This window comes from Chelon labrosus, assembly GCF_963514085.1.
Source record: "Chelon labrosus genome assembly, chromosome: 5".
Lineage (NCBI taxonomy): Eukaryota > Metazoa > Chordata > Actinopteri > Mugiliformes > Mugilidae > Chelon > Chelon labrosus.
In genome coordinates this window covers 29,372,035-29,388,397 of record NC_140341.1, presented here as the reverse complement: position 1 = coordinate 29,388,397, position 16,363 = coordinate 29,372,035, and the positions used below count along the sequence as shown (strand labels likewise).

At 40.8% G+C, this 16,363-nt stretch overlaps 2 protein-coding genes across 6 annotated transcripts in view; one reads left to right on the top strand and one right to left on the bottom strand.

Moving 5' to 3' along the window:
• lrrfip1a (leucine rich repeat (in FLII) interacting protein 1a) overlaps positions 1-4,530 on the bottom strand; it is a 39,452-nt gene extending 34,922 nt beyond the window's left edge. For 4 of the 5 annotated variants that reach the window (XM_084545063.1, XM_084545059.1, XM_084545062.1 and 1 more), the window contains exon 1: positions 3,960-4,530. In XM_084545063.1, the coding sequence (XP_084401189.1) occupies positions 3,960-4,049 (90 nt within the window). In that variant the 5' untranslated portion in view covers positions 4,050-4,530. The remainder of the gene's footprint in view (positions 1-3,959) is intronic. The other variant, XM_084545060.1, reaches the window with a different exon arrangement.
• A 1,618-nt stretch (positions 4,531-6,148) lies between these two features.
• LOC311487674 (ras-related protein Rab-17-like) lies at positions 6,149-9,199 on the top strand. The gene is made up of 5 exons (XM_084544028.1): positions 6,149-6,467; positions 7,272-7,423; positions 7,521-7,646; positions 7,793-7,886; positions 8,307-9,199. Exons 1-5 carry the CDS (start codon positions 6,284-6,286, stop codon positions 8,435-8,437), a joined length of 687 nt encoding a protein of 228 aa, XP_084400154.1. The 5' UTR covers positions 6,149-6,283; the 3' UTR covers positions 8,438-9,199.
• The last annotated feature ends 7,164 nt before the right edge of the window (positions 9,200-16,363 follow it).

Genomic DNA, 16,363 nt, shown 5'->3' with positions numbered 1-16,363 from the left:
GCCAATACAGTTGTAGAAACAAGGCGAAATCTAGTACAGTAAAATGTAGCATGTGGGGATTTGGTTAATCCATTTTACCAAACTGCCTTCTTGTCCTCAGAGGTTTTGAATCAACCGGATATTAAATAACCACCAAAAGCCCATGATTCGATGAGTTGCTCACATTGTAGAATAGTACAGCTCACAAAAATGATCAGATATTTAACCTGGAAACAAAAGCTACACACTGAACTGAGCATAAGTTTACAAGCATTTGAATCTTTGTCTATCGTTTGGCCACTGACCGCCAGTAGTTGTCTGCAGAGGCATCTTGTTGGTTTTGTTAAGACTCTACAACTGCAACTGTAGTGCTTTGTTGTGGTCAGTGAAACGTGGATGCCAGCATGCTAAACTGCTCAAAGAGGAACGTTACCACATTCACCACCTTAGTTTAGCACGCTACCACTGCTAGTGAGCTAGTGAATGCTAGTGAGCAATTTACTTGAAGCCAAGCTAAAACCCCACACATCAAACTCATGGTGGAAAAGTGTCACATTGCCAAGCTTAGAATAATATGTCCTCTGGCTTACCACACTCTATCCATCCAATTGTTGCTGAGAGATTGAGTCTGGACCAAAATGGTGCAGTGATATTTACATTGCTAAAGCCATGCTACAAGTTAAACTACAGGTTAAATACTTGCATTATCTGCTACATCTCACTATTTCTATATAAAAACAGAAGATTAAATTTAATAAAGTTTGTACTTCAAAATATAGATTAGGCCTTAAGGCCCTTAAATCCAAACAGGTGATTTTAGCTCATTAGTGTTAGGGTTAGATTAAACCCTCTTTTTTTTTTTTTTTTTTGCAGGGCAGGATACACAGTTTTTCTCATAACAGAAATAGCTACATGAGGCACTTTATTTCCTTCAAGTGTCATGGGCATTCATGACAATGTGACAATTACCCAGAATTCCAATACCATAGTCCTAAAACTAAATAGCAGCTATGTAGAAATCTTCATTTTGTTATCTTATGCAGAAAATATAAGCAAATAGATACAAATCGCTGTCGCTTTTTTTTTTTTGTCAAGTAGTCAAGATCAGATTACAGCGTGCCAACCTCAAGCTACAGTACAAATGAGTGTTTACAACCGAACTGAAATTGTTTGACAGATGTAGGGAACCAATTCCCCAATAGTACAGAATAATTAAGAGCCTGATATTCAGTGTTGACATTCTTTCCTGCTGTGTGGTCTTCTCTCACTTCTTCCACAATTAGTCAGGTTTACAGTACTGACAATTTCTGAGAAATCTGTAATACTTATGAGAACAGATAACTGTACAGCAGCATGGTACTGTCTGATGCACCACAACTTGAGACAGAGGCCCAGACTATCTGCATCTCCAACGTACTGTTACAATGCACAAACAAACATCTGTAACGGTGGCCATTAGTTCCATGTAGAAACTTGCAGTTTCCATGTGTCCATGCGGGCAGCATGGCCAGCTGACGATCCACATACATCCTCCTCCATGCCCATCCCCCACTCACAGACCCAATCTAAATCTGGGCCGTAGCAACAGCTGATCTTTCAGGAGCATCTATTTTTAAATCTCTTTTGCAGAATGGGCCAACTCATCAGGGCTGGCATACCATCCTGTCAGAGAATTGCCAGAGAGGGACTTGACCTATCTGTGATTTAAAGGCACAGACTATCTCTTTAGTGCACAGGTGTGACAGAAACAGTCACATTTACTGCATAGTTTTTTTGTGCTGGAGCTGTCTCTGTACTGACTGACTAACTGTCATGAGCTGCGTAAAACTACACATCTCCTCAAACCTCAGCTGGGTAACATTCCTGCCACTGCAAATAGACTGCAAAAAAAAATGATTACCAGCTACAGGAATGTGCTACCTCAGACACCCTAACAGTGTAAATTGTCAGCTAAAGCAGTTAAGAGAAGATAACGCTCAAACAACCAGACCTCTGCAGAGTCTGACACTGGTTACTGATATGCACAGCTACATTAAAAAAAAAAAGAAAAAGAAAAAAAAAAAGACTTCAGAGCATGAGTATGTCAGTTAGAAATGACATGCAAATTTGCTGAAACATCCGGGTTGGGTTAGCACAGACCTAACTTCCTCCCAGCTGAAAAGGGCTTCCAAGGTGAATCAGGGTGACGGCTGTAAGTTCAGGTTTTAATGCTCACCATCTCACTTCTGGGTAAGGCTTTTATTTGAACAGGTATTGACATGTATGGTGTTGCTTTGTTTGTTGTAATAACTTTGAAATTAATCTAAGATATTGATATTTAGCTTTACATATGAGCAGCACTGGTGTAAAAAGGGTGAAGGGATCACACTTCAAACAGGGTGACTTAAGTCCTGTTGACAAACTAGACATTACTCTTACCACTAAACATCTATTCACCCCGCACTAGACTCATAATAATATAAAGGACTAGAAACAATGAAACAGTGTAAACCTGTCATAACATGACTTCAGCACCCATTAGAAACAACTACATGCGACTGCTGCCAACACCACCCAATAATTCAAGCAGGTTAGCGCATGAATGGTTTATCCCTAAATACAGCAAACCAAACTAATCAGCTGTAGGTCGTGTTTATGAGAGCTGCCACGGTGGGTTTGTAGTAGTCTAGAGCACAGACTTCTACAATGATTATCACGTACGGCCGCAAAATTGCATCTAAGTGCTGTTTTGACAGCCTTGCCATATTATTTGGAAGACTGGCATATCAGATTCATGAGCCCACTCCGGCCCGATCTTCACGGCAGGATGTTGTCCAGCTGGGTCATCACAACTAGCAGATAAACAGCTGTAAAAAACCTGCTGTTAAACTGAATTATCCATTTGGTTATGCTCATATAAATTACAATAATACAAATCAATTTACATGGTTAAGAATTACACTCACTAGCGAGAGAGAGAGAGGGAACAGTTGTGCTCTATATTTTAGCTCCATGAAGGTAATGTTTATTCAGCATTTGCTTAAAACAACAGAGAGAGCTGTTGATTCAACTGTGTTTTCGTGTTGGAGGCTGTGGCTTCCAGCACTATTGAACTGTATTGTACCGACACGTATTGCTATTATTTTGACAACCCCACTGCAGTCTATGGGCTAGGCTAAATAATAGAAACACATTTTTTGAATGAATCCGGCATTCAGTTAAACTGGATTAATTCAATCCAGCACCACAAACTACATCCTCCTAAATGATCATCAAGTTTAATTACCACCTTTCTGGGTTTGAACATAACCTGTATATGACTACAGTCATGAAGGGGAATTAAGTCCAGGACTGTTGTATTAGAATTCACTAGTGTACCTGAACTGGCAAATTAGAGTAGATGCTTTTCTATATGCCAACTCTCAGGCCCAATGGACCAGACAACGAAGGGTTTTTAATACAAACCCTACTTGCAACTAGTGGATGATATCAGGCATCAATAACATAATTTCATCACACATTAAAGGAGTCCAACCCCCAAAATATGAATCGTGTTATAAAGAATGTGCATGTTCATATTCTGTTTTTGAAAGGAAATCAGTCTAAAAAGGTTTGGGCAGGCTTTGGGAAACTGTCAGCAATGGCAGCAGCAAACTCGGTAAAAACCATGGTTATTTAAAGGCAGTGATGAAATTCAAAGTTAATTGGATATGATAGTGGCATTTGATTATACACTTAGTGTTTTAATATCTTGTTTCGTTCATAAGGATGTCAACTTTAGGACACACTGCGCGTTCATAAAAAAACGTGGTGCTACTGAATATGAGCGTGTCAGCCTCTCGAGCAACAAATATGTCGGTACCTGTCCTCAGTATTAGGGTCATAATGTTAGAGGTGCTGCTTTTAACACGTTTCGGCTCCTTAAAGTTGGACCATTGTTTCTAACTACAAATACACTATTCATAGAAACTTATTCCGCGTCTGACAAATTCTCTACTCACCTCTCTAGCTATGAGATTTAGGGCATCGTCCTCGGCCGTCGACCTCTCCTTCTTGGTAGATCTTTTCCGTCCTGTTCCCTGAGTCCCCATGTTTTCTTCAAACGTTCATCCAATTCGCTGTTGATAAAGTCACACTCGCGGTCCAGGAGCGCCTTCGATAATCCAAAGAGAGCCGCGGCTGAAGCCACCGGGTCTCATGTATGGCTAAAATAAGAAGTTAGAAGACGAAGAGATGACTCAAACCGTGACTGGTCCCGTTCGCAGCGCGGGTCATTGTCATACATCCGTCTTACACTTCTTCCTGTGTTTCTGCAGCGACGCACGAGCTCGTTGCGAAGTTTGCCTCAAGCTGTGACGGAGTCTTTCGGGTGCGTTTTACTAGAAACGTCTCCTGTAACTTCACGCTGTCCTGTTTAAACAGCGTCCATACCTGTCCCTCGTTGTCAAAAAAACAAGCAGAAACATTAAAAAAAAAGAAAGAAAGTTTAAGTGTGGAAAAAGTAGAATAAAAAAACCCCGAATGATTTTATTTTCATACAGAAGGAGTGACTTCCACCACCTGTTAGATTCACGACAGTTTACTCAGACCTGCCACACTCACGAACTTCAAAGAGTGTGCTCAATCAAGATGCCTTCAGTGCTGTCGGACAAAAGAAACGTAAAGATAAGGGGATATAATATGACATGCATTCCAAATAAAAACAATGTATTTGAAACATAGAACGCTAAAAGTTGATTTAGGCATTATGCTTAAAACACTGCAGATGCGAAATAATTGTCAACATCTATTTGGCTTTAAAGGCAATATAGTGGATTTGTGTGCGCTTTTGTTATCATTATTTTAGCAGAAAATGGGGAGCGGGGCTAAAATGATTTTTGTCGTCGTAATTATCCACGTGCAGTCATTCACACCTCTAGTTTGTGCACTTCTGGCCGTAAAGAGGAAGAGGGTGTCGACCGAGGTTTCCGCGCGGCACTGAACGCTATATCAACCTCTGGATGGGGACGCCATACATGTTCAGGGGTTCAGTTTACAGACAGAAACCACAGGTCCTGTCCTGCATAGGCTGCTATCGCACTCTCTCACACCCCCTTTGCTATTTTTAATGATGACCAGCGAGCTCTAAAAACGGCGTTGTGTTTCTTAAAGAGATAGGTATGGCTTCGGCTTGAATGGCTTCACATTGCTAGTCAAACACAGTGTGGAGACCATAAACTTGATGTAACTGCCTTAGTACAATAAAATGTGTATTCATGGTGACCTGTGCAGATGTTGGTATTTTACCATTTGCTTTTTCCCTTTTGTCATAACTTCTGTTTGAATTACATGGGCCTTCAATATTTTGCAATATTGAGGAAACAAAACTTTTCTTTTATTTCTTTTCTTTTAAAATGTCCCTTTCCAACCCAATTTTTACTTCCAGCAACAGGATGTTGGTCACCAATTTCAGGTGTGTACTGAGCTGTTTATAGCCCTTAGTCATGTGAATTTCAAAGACAATAAAATCCACGTGTGTTCCAAATAAAAACCTAGACTCCCCACCAGTGTGAAGTCTGAACAAGAAGTGACTTGGATGAATGGTGAAACGTCTACAAGAAAACTCAACAAGTCCAGCTGTCTTTGTTTTAGCTTGGTTTTTTAGATCTACCATGACCTGGATGACCGAGAACCTCCCCAGACATAACATATTGCCTTCTGAATTATTTTAGTTTGAAAGTCTCGGTAGTTTTCCAGAGTTTACCAAAAAATAGACTGAGTGCTGGTGGTACATTAACATAGACAGTGGCGAAAATGACTGCCAAGCTGTAACACATGCAACACTGCCCTCTTGTGTTGTTACAGTGTCATGAAAGGTCGGTGCAAGGCCGGTGTGTATGTACTGAAAAAAAGACAATTCTGCTTCTGTGTGCAATTTTGAACGAGTAAGCATTGTTACATATCCTGTGTCCAATAGAAGTGACAAATGTTCAAAACTTCCCCTTGCCCGTTCACTTTCTGTTTGCATACACTACAGATTTCCCCAAGTGTCATTGACACCACATTGATTTTACCATTCCGGTCATCAGTGTGAGGTTTTTTATGGCTCAGCTGTGGGTGTGTACAAGGAAGTTGGCACTTTACAAGTAAAGGCTGCACTTTGGTTTTACTTTTATTTTCAAGGTGAAGCTGACGCAGTGAGGGACTCTTATGAAGAAAGCGCATTAACTCCGCTGGACAATCTCAAACAGCTGTTGTTTCTTAACAGAAAACAGGCAGCCAGATCAGACTTCTGTCTTGTCCAACCTGTGTTCTGTTCTGTTTTGTTTTTAAACCAAACCTTTTCATGGGGGAAACTCTCCCAAGGGTGCCGGGAGGAGGAGCCCAGCAGCGCAGTGTCACTTTGGACAGACGAGTGCAGACCCTCAGGGTTAAGATGGTACTTCTGGGGAGCTCTGGTGTGGGGAAGTCCAGTCTGGCTTTGCGATTTGTCAAGGATGAGTTCAGGAGTTCATCACCCACTATAGGCTGTGAGTTCATGACACTCTAACTTAGAGTACAATAAAAGTTCTTATGAGGTAAAGATTTAACTTTAGCTAGTTTGACACTTGATGATGTCTGTGTGCTAAATACAAAGCGAGAGCAAGGAGAAGGTTAGCATAGCTCAGAAGAAAAACAGTAGGAAGAGGATAACAACCATATTGTGACAATATCTGAGGGTTAAAAAACAGCACCTCCTATTTTTACTGGTTAATAGAATGATTTAAGTTAGTATGAACTGCACAAAAATGGTGTAAAAACCAACAAACTGGTCAGGTAAAATGGAGAGGGAAAGCACACACAGGGTAACAAGACAGGCAAAAACAACCAGGCACAATTAGAACTATTGATTAGATATATTGTTGTCTATATTTTCTGTATGTATACAACATAATGTAATATTTTGCTGATTTGTGGTAAAGATGTGTTTTATCAGACTGCCTTTTTTTAAGCCAATCTCAATGTTGTAATGATCAGCAGAGGCCCAACAACAAACATCTGGCCCTCTGTAGAAGTCAATCTGGCCGTACTGATACTGTACCATCTCATCTAATGCTAGAAATTAAATGTATTAGTTCTGACGTGTAACATGAAAAGACCAAGATTCCTTAACTGCAGTTGTATACTCCATAAATTTGATCCAGCAAGATTCCTCTCTAGCTGGGATAGGCTCCAGCCGACCCCCGCAACCCTTAACAGGAATAAGCGGGTATAGAAGATGAATGAATGAATGATTCCTCTCTATAGACTTGTTGGAAAACAAAATAATCCCATCTGCTGTCATGCTCCCCCAGGTGCCTATCTGACCCAGGTGGTGCATCTGAGCGATGTCACGCTTCGCTTTGAGATATGGGACACGGCAGGGCAGGAAAAATACCACAGCATCACCCCACTGTACTACAGGGGAGCCCATACCGCACTTGTGGTCTATGATATCAGCAAAAGGGTAAGAGGAGCACACATCTAACAACGGAAATTACCTATTTCACTTCATCTTGGTCGATGTATTCTATGTGTGCTAGTGTGTCCCTGTGTCACTATAGCAAACATTCATCAGAGCTCAGATGTGGCTCAAAGAGCTCGAGAAACAATACGTTCCGGGGTCCACTGTCATATGGCTGGTAGGCAACAAGGGAGATCTGACTCAAGATCGACAAGTATCAGTGCAAGTATGTGTAGAGAGGAAAGAACATTCTTCATTTAATTTAATACGCAATATTATTTCATTTAATATTGCATTTAAAGCATGCCTTAATCTGTGACTAACACTTCCTTTCTTCTTATTTTATTTTTATTTTTTTCTGTCATCCTGCAGGAAGCTCAGAATCTAGCCAGTGACAAGGGCTTGTGTTTTACAGAGACCTCAGCCTTGTCTGGGGACCAAGTCAGTGAGCTGCTTCTAGCTGTTGGTAAGTTAAAGTGGACAGAATTAAGAAAATAATAGAAGAAATAGCATACTTTAATAATTTAGTTCACCCTGAACTCAACTGTTCTCACTACTCACCTCACCTACTTTAAAATCTAAACTAGAGCACTCTGAAAAGGCCCGTCTCTCTGTCCAGCTGACAGACTAATCTTAGGGAATGAATGTGAATGTTAGAAAGAACAGCAACTCATGTGCCACTAGAGAGCAGTAGATACTAATACAAGGAGCAAATGTAATTAATCACTCTCAGTGTAAACGAAAGGATTGGCAGCATGAAAGCTACACATCAGGTCTGAGGTGCCAGTTTTTGCAACAGATTAAATCCTGGCTTCCACAGTGTTTGCTTGCTCCTGTGTGCTACAGCTGCATGTGTGAGGTGTTTGGTAACAGAGCTCTGTTTCAGCCCACAGAGTGTACGAGTACATTGGAGGACAGCAGGAAGTTCTGTCAGAGTGGCAGGAGATACCCCTTGTGGAACTGCATCGTAATGACTCATTTTTACCTTTGGCATCCTGCTGCAAAGTTGGACCTTAGTTTGTGTGACTGTCAGTTGCATTGCTGCCTATATTTTTTCTTTCTGTTTGCACTATTCAGAAGATGGTACAAGTAAAAATATCTCAATGAAAGGCTTAAGATTCAGAATTTATAGTTCTATGCGTCCTTGTGTCCTGACCCTACCAACCAAGACACAACACAGTATTTATCCTTTAATATGCATTAGATTGATCACTCCGTACAGTATAATTTTTTTTATTCCATTATCACATTCAGAATAATGAATCTTGAGTCTTTGTGTTCCAGTTGTGCCATTTGTTTCTAATCCTAAATTGGCTGTATTGATTGTTCAGTGGGGTTAGGATCAGGATCCAGATGGCAGCACCCCCCTTTAGTCTTAATCCATGCCAGATGTTGAACTGATACCAACTGCCCTCACTCAGTGTCTCCTGCCTGCCTTCTATTTACATGTGATGAAACCCCCAGGATTCCTACACAATAGAGCCCTTTATGAAGTCAAATAGTGTAGATAGATAGATGAAATCCTTAAATTTATCCCACAGTGGATTTTGAATGGACTTGCACCATGCTACAACAAGATGCGTCCTCATGCATTGGTGTCTGAAAACCGTTCATAGGCATGTGACTCCAAGACATACTGAAAGTGACTCAGATATCTGACAGTAAAGAAACTCTAAATGTAAAATGTATAATACTATAGTGTTCACCATTTCTATTTTGTGCCACTCTATGTTTTAGTCTTGACTCTGAGATTAGTTGTTTTGGCTCAACACAGACACCATAGAGTGTGATGAGAAATGCCTGTATTAACATTGGTAATTCTGACTGGATTACTGAAAATAAACAAGATACACCATGCACCGATCAGGCATAACATTATGACCACCTTCCTAATATTGTGTAGGTCTCCCTTGTGCCTCCAAAACAGTTGTGACTCATCAGAGAATGGACATGGGCCTTCTGAGGGTGTCCTGTGGTGTCTGGTAACAGTTGTTAGTGGGGGCCTTTAGGTCCTATGGGTTGAGGGAAGGGGCCTCTGTGGATCATCCCATAGATACTTGCTCAGTTTTGGATCTAGTGAATTTGGAGGCCAGGTCAACACCTTGTGCTGTTCTTCATGTTTTTTTTTAGTTGTTCCTGAGGCGTTTTTGTGTGTGTGTCTGTGTCAGGCTGCATCCTGCTGGGGATGGCTGCTGCCATCAAGGAGTGTCATTGCTATGGGGTAGGGGTGCCTGGTCTGGTCGAGGTGGGTGCTACATGTCTAAGTAACATCCACATGAATGCCAGGTCCAAAAGTTTCCCAGCAGAACATTGGATTGTCACAAGATGGTCAATGTTACTTACTTCTCCTGTCAATGTCAGTTTTAATGTTGTGGCTGATTGGTGTATATTCACTATAATGCACTGGATATGTTTGTTTTTTCTACAGCTGATATGTAATTTATCTGTATTTTCTAATGTTTTTAATGGCTGTATAAATGCAGAACTTATTTTTCTTTCCTGGCTAAATGATTTCCAAATATCCTGCTGTGCTTTGGATTATATCAAACATGGCAACAATAATCATAAATAATACAAGTGAAGATTAATAAGACCCCTGGCATTTGGTAAAGTATTATTTTTGCTTAGACAGCTGTTGCCTTATTTATAAAGTAACTATTCTCCCCTGCGGTCAGTCACTTCATTTTTGCACAATAGTCCAGCAGGTTTTCATACACACAACTGTTTTTCTCTGCAGGAATCGCCCCAAGTGATGCCTTTTTACTACTTGGTGATTTAGAACATTGCTGAGATCTTACACAATAAATCAGTAAAACGAGGCTTTATTATGCTGATTGGAACCAAGCTTCTGTAAGACTCCAGGGAGACTGCTGGTCCCAGTTTGGTGTGTGCAGCTTATAGAAACAAAGGAACACCTCACACGGAGGGGATGAAATGCCAAAAAAATAAAACAGGAATGATTTAGTTGTCATTATGTATAAATCTTACTTTTAGTTATGCTGTTTCTAATTTTGCACATGCTGTACAATCATATTGAGTGATCCCAGCCAAGATGTTCCCAATTTAAAGCTGTGAAGCTGTAGAGCTGTAAATGTTTATGAAATCATGATTACCCAGTTACGAAGTGGAGTCTATGAATATTGCTAATGTTTTTATTGAGACAACACAGGAAGTATTTGCTGAGCAAATACCTTTGCAAATGAAAGTGCTTGAAAAGTAATTGCACCCTGACTATTAATCCTGTTAGGGTTGACATGTGTTGGATGTTCTGCCACCCCAACTTTACAGTACAATAGGCTTTGCTGTGAAACATACTGATGAGAGTCATGTGCCTGACATACTGTAGTTAGCTGAGTCAGAAGTAATGAGATCATTTACTAACATGCTTACCATTGGACTGGTGGTTTGACAATTATGTGTTTTCTTTAATAAAAAGCTTGACATACCTCTATTTGAGTATGAAATTATTACTGAATAATTAGAAAATGCCATTTTGATGGCAACTGTTTAGCTACTAACCTCGTTACATTTTATTTTAATTCAATTTATATAGCGTCAATAACACTTCAAATTGTCTCAAGACATTTTACAGAATGCAGAACCTGAAACCCCCTGAGCAAGCAAAACTCCCTTGTGACAGGAAGAAACCTTCGAGCTCATATGGAGGCACCCATCTGATCGAGGCCAGCTGGTAAGAGACAGAAAAAGAGAGTAGAGAGGAGGAGAAGGTATCAGTGATACATGCAAGAGTAAGAGATATTGCTGAAGTATACATAACAGCTGAGTTAACTGCTATAATGACTGAATATAAGCAGCATCATGGGCAGGTTGGAGAATTGTTCATTTAGGTAGGAGTGGATAGCTGCGGGAGGCCAGGAAGACAGGGCAGGCTGATGAGACCACGACAACATTTTAGTAGTATGCTGCTCTACAGACCAGAAACACACAACCCCAGGCTAGGGATACTCTCAAGAAGATGGATGAGGAGGGGAGGAGAGTCCCCTAGCAGCCTGGGCCTATAGCAGCATAACTGAGGAATGGTTCAGTGTCACCTGAGCCTGCCCTAACTATAAGCTTTATCAGGAAAGGAAAGTCTTAAGCCTGACCTTAAGAGTAGGGAGTGTCTACTCCCATTCTACTTTTTGAAATTCAAAGAACCACAAGTAGGTGGGGGCCTTACCATATGAATATTGACATGTTAAGCATGTTACCATGCTATAGGTGCACCCTTTGCTCTATTTTCCCTCTAATGTGACTGGACCATTTGTCTATTTTGCTTGACATCCAAGTGTTTGTAGAAAACCACGTAGACAGTTACTATGCAGGCGCTGCACTTTTGCTGTGCATGCCATTGGTGTGGGAGAGTTGTAAATAATCCACTGATTCTAAGGCTCATCAAATCATTCCTGCTTGCTATATTTTTGCTTATCAGGGTCAAGCACATAGCTGGGAAGATCAGCTTGCTGTACAGCGGGTAATGATCTGTTGTTGTGAACAGTCTGGTGAAATATCCCATTATCACTTTGGATATGGATTTGCTGCCAATTTGTCCAAGTGACAACTTGCAGCGTTGTACAACTGTGGGTGGAGTGGGAAAGAATGTGCCATTGGGAGAGATACTAATAAGCATGTGTGATGGGCTTCACAATGTGGAAGAGAACCAAGAAGATAGTTTATGTGCTCATAAAGCAGCTCTGTTTCAAGTGAATGGTGCCAGAAAAGAAAGACATTTCCATATGCCATGGCTGAAAAACAACACCAATTTGAGCTGAAGAAATGTATCAGCATGTGCAACTGAGGAGCAAATATGTGTGTAGTATACTAGTTGTGTAGTTCAGTGCTATTACATGACTCATTGTAGTGACAAGTCTTTTCTTCCCACTACAGTCAGTGTGGGGTTTCTCTTAAAATGACATGTTTCAGACAAATCACAGATATATAATGTAGTATTGTAATTTTATTCAAAATAAAAGTCTAAGTCGATAACATAAATCCACAATGAACAGTGAAAAATGAACACTCAGTAACCATAGCATTTTTTATTTATTTTTTATTTTTTGCCGTGTGATTCAAACACTGTGGCCAGCTGTTGGGCCATAAACTCTGGCTACGATGAAGGCCAGATGTGAATTTCTCCTTGTGACTTTGCGGCCAAATCTCCCCACCGGTCTGATTCCTCTGCCTGTATACCAGGAGGGGTCGATGTCTGGAGCTGGGCAACGTGGATGGAAAAGAAAGCAAAGTCATTCACTCCCTTACCCAGCAACTATGACCACCCAAAATCATTTAACGCCTGTTAACATGTCTCCCAGTGAGTCCCAATACAAGAATGCTGACAATGGACATGGTAATATAGGAACAGGAACACTTTATACATAGCCGAATCTTGTTCAGAAAAGATTACTTCACAAAATAACATTCTATTCAGTTTTATTTATATAGTGTCTATAACAACACAAATTGTCTCAAGACGCTTTATAAAACCAGACACTATTTTACTACAATTTGTAACCATATATCAGTATTATTGATTATGATAATATAAGCAGATAATACTTAACAATAAAGTAAAATGCAGTTGGAATACTGTAAAATATGTCAACTTGTATTGTTGATTTGCTGTGTAGAATGGTATAATGCACAGTATTTATAAGATAACAGCGTATACATTTGGCACACCTTTTGTGCCACATATCATTGAGAAATGAGCAGTCTGGGGAGACCTTACTTTTGATAATTACAGAACCATCTCCTTGAGTTCCACTTAGAGCTTGACTGAGCAGCAGCAAGAGAGCACAGAGTACAGCACACAACCTCATGATGGCTGGAGCTGGAGTGAAAATAAAACACACCCAGCATGCAAAATCAGTCACATCTAAACCACAGTGTGCTACAGTGCTACATGGGTTTGTCAATTTGCAGCTGACACAGATAACCATCAGGCATGACACAATGCAAGCCAGTTCAATTACTGGTTTATTCTTCTCTTCTTCTACAAATGAAGAAAATGACAAAAAAAAATAATCATTTCCACCACAGACTTTAGTCGTTTCAATTAATTGTACTTTGCACCACACCACTGACACAGCGGCCGCAAAAATTAACATTAACAATTTGTTAATTTTTATTTTTTTTTTAGCGTCAATGGACAATGTGTCAATTGGAAGACATGACAGGGTTAAAGCAGAAAGCACCTCAATCAGGATTTTGAACAGTTCTTTAGATGTATACCACTTTAGATGCTGTGTTATCTTTACATGGACTTCAGGTCCAAACAACACGCAAACTGGTTTTGCAACTCACTACAAGGCATTTTAGTTTTTTTAACAAATGTGAAGACTTACCACTTGGAAATTGTGGAGCTGCAGAACCGAACTTCACCTGCTTCTTCCAGTAAAGTCAGGGAGGTGACATAAATCCCAGTGACAAGACAAAAGCAGTTAGTAATTGTAATGAGACTGAGGAAAGTGTGGTGCCTGATGTAGGTCTCACCTACTCTATAAGGAGGCTCCTGTGGTCCTGGTCTCTCAGGGTCTCTCGATTTCCACTTATCAGTTGTTTCATCTTGTCTTTATATCCCAGCAGGAGGGGCAGCAATGTCATGATACGCTGATGTCACCCACATCTTAAGAAGTATACGTACTACATACGCACATATGACTTACGCATATGCAATGCTCCAATATCTAATTAAAACACGCTGCTCAAAAAATTAAAGGAATACTTTGAAAGCACATCAGATTTCAATGGGAAATAAATCATGCTGGACATCTGTACTGATATGGACTGGGTAATGTGCTAGGAACAAAAGGATGCTACATCATTTGATGGAAAAGAAAATGATAAACCTACAGAAGGCTGAATTCAAAGACACCCCGAGAATCAAAGGATGCTGCACGCTATGGTACTCAGTAGTTTGCATGCTCCTAATGAGACAACGAATGGTGTCCTGAGGTTTCTCCTTCTAGATCAGAGGTGCAACCTGGTGGCGTCGAATGGACTGAAACATAATGTCCCAGTGGGGTTCTTCTGGATTTAGAACACCTATTTAGTTAGGTGAAAGTGTGTCCAGCCATTGCTTTCAACTCCTTCATCCTCTGCCTCCATACTCTAGCCACATCAGGCTGGGCATTGTCATTCACCAGGAGGAACCCAGGACCCACTGCACCAGCATAGCGTCTGACAATGTGTCCAAGGATTTCATCCCAATACCTAATATGGGTCAGGGTGCTGTTGTCTAGCATGAAGAAGTCTGTGTACCCCTCCATGGATATGCCTCCCCAGACCATCACTGACCCACCACCAAACCAGTCATGAACACTGTTACAGGGGCCATAATGTTCTCCACAGCTTCTCCAGATCGTTTAACGTCATATGTGATCATTGATATTGTTCTCATCTGTGAAAAGCACAGGCTGTGAGTGGCAGACCTGCCAATTCTGGCAAGTACAAATTGAGCTTCACCACACTTGGCAGTGAGCACAGGGCTCACGAGAGGACGTCGGGTCATAAGGCCACCCTCATGAAGTGTGCTTCTGATTGTTTGGTCAGAGATATTGACCCCAGTGTCCTGCTGGAGGTCATTTTGTAGGGCTCTGGCAGGGCTCATCCCGTTCCTCCTTGCACAAAGCATACCGGTCCTGCTGAAGGGTTGAAGACATTCTACGATCCTGTCTAGCTCTCCTAGAGTAACTGCCTCTCTTCTGGAATCTCCTCCATGCTCTTGAGACTGTGCTGAGAGACACAGCAAACCTTCTCTCAATGTATTGATGTGTCATCCTGGAGTAGTTGGACTGCTGATCTAACCTCTGTAGGGTCCAGGTATCGCCTCATGCTACCAGTAGTGACACTGACCCTAGCCAAATGCAAAATTATTATTTATTATTATTTTTTGGAGCAGTGCATTAAAGTTTGCCACCTAAATGATCTGAGGTTTTCAGACAGTTGCCATTGTGAACAGAAAAATTAAATACTGTACAACTAATGATGTTATCCTTCCATTCCACACTTCCATTAAAGATTATGCAGATTTACTAAAGTAGCTGTTTGATGCTACAGTTATTAACTGCACCAGTGCTTCAAACAGGAAAGAAAAGAAAGAAGCTTGATCAGTAGATCAATAAACAACAATAAACAATCAGAATTGAGATTTAGAGGGCCGACTGATTAACAGTTAATTTGTATACATGGAGATACCAAACTGTATGACTGAAAATAAGGTAAAACAGAATATAGTTCAAGAATGCTTACATACCGTAAGCCCATTTTATGACAATAATTGGGGCATGTACAAAGTCTGGGTACCTTGCTACTCTATTTTCATTAACTTGTTAGTCTTATTGACTCATTTGAATTCGTAAAGGAGTTATCACTTGGGTAAATTCTCCGAGCAAGAAAACTTGGAGGAGCAAGATAACTCTCATATAAAACTGCACATCTGCTGGGCAGGAAGGCAAAGATGAATCCCTATATGGCTGCAGAGGAGGTTCAGGAAGTTTAGTTGACGCAGAAGTGGTCGTGCATCATTCCACTGTACACCGTTGATGACAGGGCCTCCTGATGGAAGAATCCTCGGAGGGAGATCTCACCTGTGACCTCATCAAAAAGGTCATGCAAAGCAACATCTGGATAAGCCAGCGTCACTTTGGAAACAAGTGCTGTGGACACATAAAGTTCAGCTTGAGCTGTTCTGTTCTGTCCTGGAGAACAAAGGGGAGGAGCGTTTGATGAAAGGAACGCTCTGCTAATCACAGGGGCGGAAATATTCTGCTTTCACCTGGTGGGTCAGAGGCACAGGAAACATTATACAGATGGAGAAAGAATGGATTAAAGAACAGCAAATTCTGACTGCAAATATCTTGAAATTAGTCACGTAAGTAAAACTGACAACAGAACAATGATCCAAAGCAGTCTTGAACTATGAACTCTGTTAAAAAACACAAG